Raw genomic sequence first — 11,699 nt, 5'->3', positions numbered from 1 at the left:
TAACAGCTGGCAACACAGTAGAAGGCTTATTCTTTCAACCACAAGGAAATGAATTCCGCCAATGGCCTGAGGTGCTGAGAATTGATTCTTTCTCTGGTCAAACCTCCTGATGATGATGCAGCTGGCCAACACCTTGTTTTCAGCCTGCGAGATCCTGAGCAGAGGAACCATCTATGCCGTGCCAGGCCTGTGGCCCGTACAGTCTACGAGATAATAAATTCATGTTGTTTTACAATACTAGGTTTGTGGTAATTTGTTATACAATAAGAGAAAACTGATACACTAAGTATAATAAAGTAACACAAATTTAGATACACATTCATCTTGCTTATGTGAATATATAACTTTGTGCAATGTAATGTAATCCTTCAAAAGTTTGCAAAACACTGAAAACCTTGATTATATATTAGACCACAAAGACATTTTCTATACCTTCCACAAATCTGAAATCTTATAGGCTACATTCTCTGAGTATTCTACAATAAAGCTAGGTATTAATAATAAAACTTTCTTGGATGCTATGTTAAAAAATTACACTGACAAGTAACTTTTTGATTTAAAGGAAATCAAACAGAAGTGACAGATTTTCTAAGAATTAACAACAATGAAACACAGTGTGTCAAAATATATTGAAACAACTAAAGCAGTTCTCAGAAGAAAATTCACAACCTTAATTATTTCTACAAGAAAGAATAAAAATAAATTAATCAGTAAACTTAAATAAATAAATAAGAACAATAAAAGAAATTAAAATAAATCAGAAGAACTATATTAAGAAAAATAATAAATTAGTTGATTTTAAACAAAACAAACCTATAATTGACATAAAACGAGGGTGTGGTTTTTCAAAAATAACAATAAAAGTGATACACTTCTGGCAACTGAGACCAAGGAGAAAAGAAAGGAAAATGTAAGTAAATAGTGTTTGAAATGAAAAAAGAAGCTTTAAAATTGTATGCCACATCTGTAGTAACAATTTTGAAAATCTACTCTAGATAAAATAATTTCTAGGAAAGCATAACCAACCAAAATTCACTTAAGATGTATAAACAACAGTAAGTATAGTAGACATCAAAACATTCTCAAAGACCTACTGCCCAAAGAGAAGCTTGGCTTATATTTACGTATAAATGGAACCCATCAATTTTTAAGAAACAGACAGTTCTTGGGTTATTAAACTGTTCCATAGGATAGAAAGATCCGGAAATCTTTCCAGTTCATTTGTTCATAAATAGCATTAGTCTAATATCAAAGTCTGACAAATAAAGCACAAATAACCTGTTTATAATTTTATTTGTGAATATCCAAGCCAAAAAGAAATAAAAAACTAAATACTGGAAAATTAAATCAGCAATATATGCATATGTGTATCATACCAAGTAGAGATATTTTCAGGAATACAAGGCTAGTTCAACAACCGAACATTTAAAATATAGCTGTTGTTGTTGTTAGTGCCATCTGGCTGATTGCAACTCCTAGCAGCCCTGTGCACAGCAGAGCGGAACCCCGCCTGCCTTTCTGCACCATCCTCTCTCCTTCTGGTGCTCTAGCAGACAGTGCTCCACTGCTAGTCACAGGGTTTTCATGGCAACTTTTTTTTTGGAAGTGGGTGGCCAGTTCCTTCTTCCTAGTCTGTCTTAGTCTGGAAGCTCCACTGAAACCTGTCCACCATGGGTGACCCTGCTTGTGTTTGAAATACTGGAGGCATAGCATTTAGCATCACAGCAACATGCAACTACCACAGCATGAACCTACAGACGGATGATGTGGATCCCTGACTGGAAACTGAACCCAAGCCACGGTGGTGAGAGTACCAAATTTTAATCACTAGACCACCAGGGTTGGCTTTAAAATATAGTATAATTAATTAATAACCTAACAAGTAACAGAAGAATTGTTTGAAATGCAGTATCCTCATTAAATATTCAAAAGACATTTGATCAAATCCAACATCCATTCCTGTTTTTAAAAAAACATTTTGGGGCCAGCCCAGTGGGATAGTGGTTAAGTTTGTGTGCTCTGCTTTGGTGGTCCTGGGTTCACCAGTTCAGATCCTGGGCATGGACCTACACACTGCTCATCAAGCCATGCTGTGCAGGCATCCCACATAGAAGAACTGGAAGGACTTAGAATTAGGATATACAACTATCTACTGGGGCTTTGGGGAGAAAAAAAAAAGAGGAAGATTGGCAACAGATATTAGCTCAGGGCTAATAATCCTAAAAAAAATAAAAATAAAAATAATCTCAGTACATTAAAAAAAAAAAAAACCTCTTAGCATGATAAATAGGAAACATGAAACTTAATGAATGGTCCACTAAAGGCATTGCCTTTAAATTCAAGAGCAATATAAGGAGGCTTATTTTCATTAGTATGATTCAATATTTTTGTAATGATTTCTTCCTGTACAATAAGGCAAGAAAAAGAAATAAATGAAAGTATTAAAAGGAAGAAAGTAAATGATGATTATTTATAGTTTATTTTATATTCTATCTCAAAAGTCCAAGATAACCAAACAAGTTAGGCTTTTTAATATTGAAATTAACAGAAATCCCATTCAAATTGATTTGGAAAATAGGAAGCATTCTTATTTTAGATAAATGCAAACCCAGAGATGGAGTGGGCCTCAGGTTGATTGATCCAGTAATTGAGTGATGTCATCAAGGACTCAGGTATATTCTGTCTTTATGTCCTACTGGTCTCTGTGTCAGCTTAATTAGAAGGCTAGTTTCCCCCAAGATTATAGGACGGGTGTCTGTAATAGTTGGGGCTATAGCTTCTTTGTTCATGTCCAGCGGATGACAGAGAACTAGATTCTTATAACTTTCAGAGAATTGAGGAATTCCTCTCCAAAGCCCCAGAAAGCTTCTTCTCAAATTTCATTGGCCCAAATTAAATCACATTATTATTCCTGAACTAAGCACAGTTTCAAGGGTGAGCAAATGATTCTGATAAGCTTAGACTAATCAGCATTTACCCTTAAACCAGGCTATAATCAATCTTCCACTCAACGCCTATAGTTGAATAGAAAAAAGATGGATATCCTGGGGCTGGCCCAGTGGCATAGCAGTTAAGTTTGTGCACTCTGCTTGAGTGGCCTAGGTTTCACAGGTTTGGATCCAGGGCATGGACCTAGCATGGCTCATTAAGCCACGCTGTGGTGGCATTCCACATAAAACAGAGGAAGATTGGCACATATGTTAGCTCAGTGACAATTTCCTCAAGCAAAAAAGAGGAAGACCAGCAACAGACATTAGCTCAGGGCCAATCTTTCTCACACACACACACAAAAAGTGGATATCCAAATGAAAATCTAGTACTAATAGAGAGTTTAGTAGAGTCACATAAGCAACTATCAATGTTCACTACAACATCAACCAGAAACGTACTTGAAACTATGAGAAAGTTCATTAGGATGGTCAGATACAAGATGTACACACAGAAATAAGATTTTGTTTGTAATGGTCAGTCAGAAGATAGAATACAAAAGGAGATCTCATCCTAACTTTAAAAATAAATACAACTAAATATCAAATGCCTAGAAATAAACTTAAGAATTTGCAAGACACAAGGAGAAAACAATGTAATTTTACTTAAGAACATAAAAAAAAATAATTCGAATAAATGGTGAGATGAGAATTATATTTTTGAGTAAGAAAATTCAGTATTATAACTTTATTCATAAAGTTAATGCTTTTTCATTAATTATAGTTGGGTGGAGATGGAACTTAAAAAATGATCATAAAGTTCACCTAGCTAATAAATATTTGAAAATAATAATGAGGGACCTACTCTACTGGAAAGACATCAAAAAGTATAGCAAGACTAGAGTAATTAAAATCATAATTTTACTTCTAGAAATTTTTTATATAGGAAAGATGAAATTTAAAATCAAATATTATTGGGAAACTTGTCAAAATATTTGGGAAATATATTAGAGTCCTACCTTATGTGACACCTTATATTCTAGAAAAATTTAAGTAAAATCATGAAAATGCTGGAACAAAATATAGGACAAAGTTTAAAATTTTTGTAACTTTGGGATAGAGCAGGTCTTCCTTAGCATAAATACCAACTTTGGAAACCATACAGAAAAAGGTTTGTAGACCTGAGTACATACATTTTCTAAACTTCTATATGGTAGCCAAACAACGCTATAAGTTAAAGATGAATGACTAACTGGAAAATGATTTGTCACATATAACAGATAGCAAATTTATAGCCTTATATTGTAAAGAGTGGCAAAAATTAATAAATAAAAAAATTAAACACCACTGATAAAAATGGGTAGAGGACACAAATATAAAATTTATAAAAGAATAAATATAGATACCTAACATGTGAAAGATGGTCAATCTCACCACTAACCAAAGAAATGCATGCTAAAACAATATTATTTTTGAATTGTTATATTGGGGAAAGATTGAAAGGATTTACATTACCAATATTGAAGAGAATGGGAGAAATAGGTACTTTTAAAACACTTTATATATGCATATTCTTTGACAGTTGTGCTAAGAGATAGACAAGTATATACATAAGGATGTTCATTTAATGGGGGAAAACTGGAAACAACCAACTCTCTATCAAAAGGAGCTTTAAATTATGACACATTTGTATAGTGGAGTATTACGCAGTCATTAAAAAGATGAGCTATACATTGGCATAGAAAGATGAACAGAATATTTTAAGTGGATAAAACACTTTATTCTAGTATATATAGTACAATCCTACTTTTAGATCACAGTAGATATAGATCTCCAGAAAAAATTCTGGAGGGATATAGTCCAATCTGTTAACAGTGGTTATCTCTGTTTGCTGAGATTATGAGGGATTTTTATGTTTTAATTTATATTCTCTGAATTATTTTTACTTTTTTCAGTTTAATATGATTTTATGCTCAAGAGAAAGTGGTTATTTCTTCCCCAAATGAAAAAGAAAGAAGAAGGAGGAGACAGATGAAATGGTTGCTACGAACTGAATGTTTATGTCCCCCCAAAATTCATATGTTGAGGCCCTAATCCCCAGTGTGGTGGTGTTTGGAGGCGGGGCCTTTGGGGCGAAATTGGTTTTCAATGAAGGCGTGGGGGTGGAGTCCCCATGATGAGATGGGTGCCCTTAAAAGGGGATAAAAAGACCAGAGCTCTCTCTCAGTCATGTGAGGATACAGCAAGAACGTGGCTGTCTACAAGCCAAGAAGTGGTCCCGAACCCAAACCCGACCACACTGGAACCCTAATCTCAAACTTCCAGCCTCGAGAATTGTGAGAAATAAATGCTGGTTTTTTAAGCCACCCAGTCTCTAGGTCTTGTTACAGTGGCCCGGACTGACTAAGAGAATGGAATTTGAGGTGGAACTCTGAAGGAATGTTTTTCAGGATGGATAAGACCTGAGCTTGTTTTTAGGTCCTGGGAAAGAAGCCAATGGGGGAAAGAGATTGAGAGGGTGAGGAGAACATTAATCAGCCAAGATCCCAGAGGGACAGGAACAGTGTACCAGCATCAGGGCTAACTTTAGAAAGAAGAAGGAAAGGAAAGGAAAACAACATGGATAAAGTTAGGACAACTTTTTGAGGAGGAGAGGCACAAAGGTATTACAGCCTATGAACCCATGTGTCTTCCCAATGGATTGGGAAAAAAGATCATGAGCTGAGTAGAAGGGTTGGGACTGGGAGCTGGAGGGGTGCAGAAGAGGCCTATTGCTGCCGCACAGAACGAAACAGGGCATGGTATCTGAATTATCAGATATGCTTGTGAGATTCCTAGGCTCCACCCCAGATCTACCAAACCGTAGTCTCTGGAAGTGGGTGATCCTAATGTGCACTAAATTCTGGAAACTTGGAACTTTTGAAATAAAAGGTTAACTAAGGATATGGGGCCACTGATGATGCTAGATCACGATGATCTGAAATAGGATCAATCAATACATGTATGATTTTCTCAGGCATCATTCAACGGCCTGGGAAGAGAGTATTTGAGAAAAATAGATGCCTGGGTGTACCAGAGTTGGGCTTTGGCAACATGAGTATAGAAGAAAGTCAATGGGTCCATGGAACCTAAGAGGCTGGTAAGTGCATCATTAATCTGGGTAATCATGAGGTAAGAACTAGGTGGAGGCGGAGGAGTTGGGGACCTGGAATTCATGAAGAGGTTGCAAAGCAAATTTGTGAAAGTCAGAGAGTGGATGAAATGCGAGAATTGGAAGTTTTAGTCAAGGAGATGTGTCTTGGTGGAAAAGATTTTGAAAGTGGAGATGGTGACACAGTCGCCACAGGGGCCATCAAAGGGGCTTCTGACTAGAGTGGATATAAAGTTGGCCAAAGTAGAAGAGGTTGGGGAAATGAGGTCACAGTGTGAGATGGTTACCCTTAGGAATACCAGACTTGCTGAATTCCATGAGTGGAGGCAAAGATGGTTACTCGAGGCAAAACCAGATAAAGAAGAAGAGAATGTTAGGGTCAGGGAGGGACACAGTAAAGGGGAACTATAGAGCTGGGTAGGCTAGCTCTGGAGATTCAGCAAGGCACTGTATCAAGGGGAGCACAATTTTAGAACCGTTGGTGGCAGGATGAGTCAACATGTTGGCAATGTACAGTGACCTCTCAGATGTCCATGTGGTCATAGCTGGAATTTTGGCTCAATACTTTGCATATACCTCTATTTTATTACATGATGTATTCGTTTGAAGGTCTTTGTCACTTAGACTATATAATTCTTTAACACTAGAGATCTGGCTTCCTCATGTTTGAAGGCCCACTGCTTAATGCTGTGTCTAACATGTGGTAAATATTCAATAAAAGGTTATTTTGGATGAATGAATGAAAGAAACTAAGACACCTTATACTACCAACTGGAATATTAGCATGAAGGTGCTTTGAAAAGATCTTTTCCCGGATGGAGAAGAGATATTATTCCCTGCTTACCTTCTCTGGATGCTTTTGAATGTTCGGTGGCTGGCTGGGGAGTGTAAGTGAGTTATGTTTGATGATAAGTTGTTCATGGTGATGGAGGTGAAAAGTGTGACTGTCATCTGAAGGTGGAATAAAAGAAATAACAAAGATTTCCTCCTCTACCAGAGCATGAAACGGTCAGTACCAAAAGCTCAGCCTCTGCTCTCTTCTTTTTAAAACTCAAATCTGATGGCATCGTGTTCCTGCTTAAACCACCTCAGTGACTTATGATTGCTTTTAGCCCTAAACATGATTTACAAGGTTCAGTACAGTTGGACCAGGATCATTTTGCACTGTGCTCCTTCACTCTCTCTGTGAGGCAGTCACACTGGGCTTCTTTTATTCTTGGGTAAGCACCATACTCTTTCCACTCCCACCCCCAAGGCATTTGTCTATGCATCTCCTTCCCCACTTTATGTGGTTAACCCTACCCTTCCTTCTGACCTCAGAGCAGACATGATTTCCTTGGAGAAGCCATTGAAGATCTCTCTGACAAAGTGAAATCCCCGTGTTATATTCACTCATAGAAATATGTCCCCCATCTTTTTGGTATGCATCTCAGTTGTGATTTTGTATTTGTATGCATGATTATTTCACTCGTGTCTATCTCCCTCACGAGAGTTTAAGCTCTGGGAAGGACAAGAACACCCTGTGCTTTTGCTAAGTGCAGTGCTTGGCACATAATGAATATGCCATAAATATTTGTCAGATGAGTGAATGAAGAGCCCAAAGAACACCCTTGTGTGGTATTTATTGTAGTCACGGCGATAAAGTCCTGTTTCTCTGGTCCATCCACTGGGACTTGGGAATCATGTGGTCATAAGTAACTTTCAAGACAATGGTGTTCACGATAACTTAACCAGGAGTTAAGGCAAAATGCTGCATTCTTGTCCTGGCTCTGCAACAGTGTGTCCTCAAGCAAGTTATAACTTCTTTAGGCTCAAAGTCTGTGTTTCACCTACAGATTACATATCTCCTCCTACCCTTGGACTCTCAACAGCTGTTTTCTCCAGACCTCTCCTCCCTCCCCTCCTGCCTGCCTCCTCACCTAGAAATGATTGCCCGCTTCCTGCAGAGGTATTCCAAAACAACTGCTGGATTCTATTTCTTAGACAAACCAGTTTTGAAAAACAAGGCTTGATTATTTGATGTGATAAGAAGCTAGTCCTGAACACAATTTGTTGCCAGAGAGGATGTTACTTCGTCTTCAATGATATAACTAGGAGCCTTGTTTAGGTGTATTTATCTCCTTTCTTGTTTAATTAGAGTGGCATATACTCAGATTGATCTCTTTCTCGCTCAAGGATCTCCAAGAAGTATAAACTGTCAAGCTGCTATTGTTTGTTTTGCCTAAATAGTTTATGGTAAACGAAGAGAAGTAACTTGGCTTTCAAACTGGAATCCTTTTTCAGAAGAAAGTCAAGTTGCCTTCTCCATCTTTCTGATTCTTGGATCCCAAATTTTCCTCAGTAGATGAAGCCCAGCTTCAGTAAACAAGAAGGAGATCCCACGCTGTTCTACAGACTTCCAATGTGAAACTTGCAATGGTCTCTCTGTATGTTAATTTCCCCATCTCAGGAACGGACACAGTGGTTCTTACCACCCTCAGGAAGGTGTCATCAAATCACTGAAATGATACTGGAAGAAAACAAGAGTGATGAATCTTGCAGAACAGCGCATCTATCTTTTCTTCATGTTTTCCAATTTGCATGAAAAGCTCCTTCAGAAAAGAATGTTTACGCTCGATGTATATATACCTGGTTTGACAATTCCAAACTACACCCCAACCACCCACTTCCGAATAGGGGAAAAAAAAAAATCAGAAGCTTGAATTGTGTAACATGTAAATCTCTTCTGGACTCGTGCCCATCCCCGTGGTTTGGCAACACAACCAGCACAGCATTTCTTTTCTCATCGCTTGAAAAAAAAACCCAACAGAGAAAAAATACCTTGAGAATAAAGGTAATGATTAATCCACCGGGCACAAAAAGGATCGTTTTGGGGATTTCAGGTTCTCACTCGATAATTCAAATAAACAGCAGTGAACAGGGAATGACAATTTCACCAGAAGAGGATTAAGTCACAGGCTCTAATTGCATCTGCACAGAGAATCTCACCAGACATCTCCAGGAACCTCTGTGCAGTTGTCAAAACTTCCATCTTCATTTGCGAGTGAAGTAGGGACCAGAGGAAGCAGGTATTGGTGGAAAGAGTGGTCCTTGAAGAAGCCCCAAGATGCAGCCTGAGAAGGGACAAAATGCGAAAAGCTTCAAGCAGAGACTGGTTTTGAAGAGCAGCTTAGCTAAAGAAACACTCTCCGAGTTCTTGGGCACGTTTATAATGATTGTAAGTATTTCCTAATTTCCTGAGTTCCGACCCAATAATGCCTCCCTGTCTACCTAGCTGGGGGCGGGGAGTTTTGGTTTGTTTTCTTTAAGTTCATCATTAGATTCATCTCTTCCAAGAAACCCCAAGTTACTTCCAGGCTGTTTGGCTACTTAGTGGCCACAATATTAGGCTTCCATTTCTCATGTCTTTATCCACAAGAGTGGTTGGGGTAGAAGGGCGGGGGGGTGAAGTACTTTCTTCGTTTCAGAGATTTACTCAGACTCTGAGAGGGCTTTGTGATTAGAGTCAGCTGTTAGAAATTTTTCTCATTGATTAATTGGTTACAATTTTCCTCATTGATTAATTGGTTTATACCCTGCTTGTTTCCCACAAACACCGAGGTGACTCAGTCACTTGAAATAAGTATTGAAAGTCAATAAATATGCATAACAAGAAACAGCTCATTATTACAGTTGCTTTGCAGACACTGTGTTGTCGGACCACTTGACTTCTAGTAAGCTAGAAATTGCACTAGGTAGAAATAGTGGACTGTGCGGTAGTCTAGCTTTGGTTTTGTGTCATTTTTCCCCCTATTTAATTCAAGATAATTTCTAAAGATCTTTAATTAGACAATTTCGAGAAACTTCTATATATAAAGGCAGGATTGATTCTAAGAACCTCTCGAGGTTTTGTCCAGAGATTTGTGCAGCTATTAATAAAAGATCAGAGGGGCCAGCCCGGTGGTGTAGTGGTTAAGTTCCTGCGCTCTGCTTTGCAGCCTGGGGTTCGCTGGTTCGGATCCTGGACAGGGACCTACGCACCGCTTATCAAGCCATGCTGTGGTGGGCATCCCACATATAAAATAGAGGAAGATGGGCATGGATGTTAGCTCAGGACCAGTCTTCCTCAGTAGAAAGAGGAGGATTGGCGGCAGCTGTTAGCTCAGGGCTAATCTTCCTCAAAAAATAATAAAATAAATTTTAAAATAAATAAAAGACTGGGAAGATTACTAAAGTGGCGTGGGCTGTAGGCTTTCATCTGGCTGCATTTCCAGCATTCTCTGGATCTTGAATTGTTAGTTGGAGCAAGACTATTTGTGTACAGAAAGTTAAATGTTCAGTTGTTCCCATGTGTAGCAACTACTGATTTTAGCTTGCTTTTAAAAAAACAAACAAACAAAAAACTGCTCAAAGATTCCCTGCTCTAGGTATAAATAATTTCATTTTTGTTAAGCTTATAGAGAATTGTCCATAAACTTTGTACATTAAGAAGTTCTTTGGTAATATAGGGCATGGTGACTACAAGTAATAATCCTGTAATGCATATTTAAAAGTTGCTAAGAAAGTAGATCTTAAAAGCTCTCATCACAAGAAAAGAAAATTTTGTAACTATGTATGTTTGGATGTTAACTAGACTTACTTTGGTGCTCATTTCACAGTATATACAAATATCAAATCATTAGGTTGTACACCTGAAACTAATATAATGTTAAATGTCAATAGTACCTCAATAAAAAGAAAATCCTTTGCTTTGGGTAGACACATATTAATTTAGGAGGATAAGCCAAGATTGAGAAATGAATATGAACTCGAAAAATTGAACTAGTGTAAAATGAGTGAGAGTCATAACTTTTCTGGTCTCTGAGAGCCTCTTTTTACCTGATTCATTCCAGTGTTTTCAAAATGTTATGGACAATTTTCCGCACTCCTTGACTGTCCTCACCGGTGTGACTTAGGTAGGGGGAACTCTAAAGAAAATGAAAACCCATGATTCTTCTGATTCCAATCACTGCTTACTGAAAAATCGCCCACACAAATCCTTGGATTTCTATTATTTGACTATCTGGTCCCAAAGAAGAGAGTGGCTGTCACCACAGACTGACTTCAGCCCACGAAGCCTCTGACTTAGGGTCCGGAGAAGTGAAGCAAATTCAGTCACAATTTTGAGTGCTCTGCAGAAAACGCAGAGGAGGAAGTGAATCCATTTTGCAACGGAAAAAGTTAAAACCCTCTTTATTTCTTCACAAGAACTTGTTTCATAATCCCATCCCATCTGGGATGAGTAAGTGAAAGTCGTTTTCAGCCATTCACTGTTCTCCTCTTGCAGCTAGCAGCATGTCTTCCCCTAGAATTCAAGGTGGGAGCTAAAGAAGTAATATCCTAATATTGTAATTTGAAAAATCAGACCTCATCTTCTGGCTAAAGCCAATCATTTCCTGGAAGGTTTGATTTCTATCTACACTGTATGTTTATCTTTCTAAAGTGAACCCTGATGAAATCTGTAATCGTAATTATAATCTGCAAGTTTGCTCAGGTTTCTGGAGATGTGTAAACAAGAAATTTCTGCACAAACACAATCATTTTTAAGCCAATAAATCGACATGGTTTTGCTCAAAGGTTATCCAAAGTAATTGTTTCTGCTT

The 11,699-nt window shown here is 38.0% G+C and overlaps 1 protein-coding gene across 2 annotated transcripts in view; it reads left to right on the top strand.

The window, feature by feature from the left end:
• Positions 1–8,805: 8,805 nt before the first annotated feature.
• Positions 8,806–11,699, top strand: part of AQP9 (aquaporin 9) — a 42,376-nt gene continuing 39,482 nt past the window's right edge. Inside the window, exon 1 of one of the 2 annotated variants that reach the window (XM_001500349.5) lies at positions 8,806–9,295. In XM_001500349.5, the coding sequence (XP_001500399.1) occupies positions 9,185–9,295 (111 nt within the window). In that variant the 5' untranslated portion in view covers positions 8,806–9,184. The remainder of the gene's footprint in view (positions 9,296–11,699) is intronic. The other variant, XM_023616714.2, reaches the window with a different exon arrangement.

The sequence above is a fragment of the Equus caballus genome, chromosome 1, assembly GCF_041296265.1.
Source record: "Equus caballus isolate H_3958 breed thoroughbred chromosome 1, TB-T2T, whole genome shotgun sequence".
In the NCBI taxonomy this organism is placed as follows: Eukaryota; Metazoa; Chordata; class Mammalia; order Perissodactyla; family Equidae; genus Equus; species Equus caballus.
Note: the sequence above shows the minus strand (reverse complement) of the source record. Positions and strands in the feature narration are given on the sequence as shown.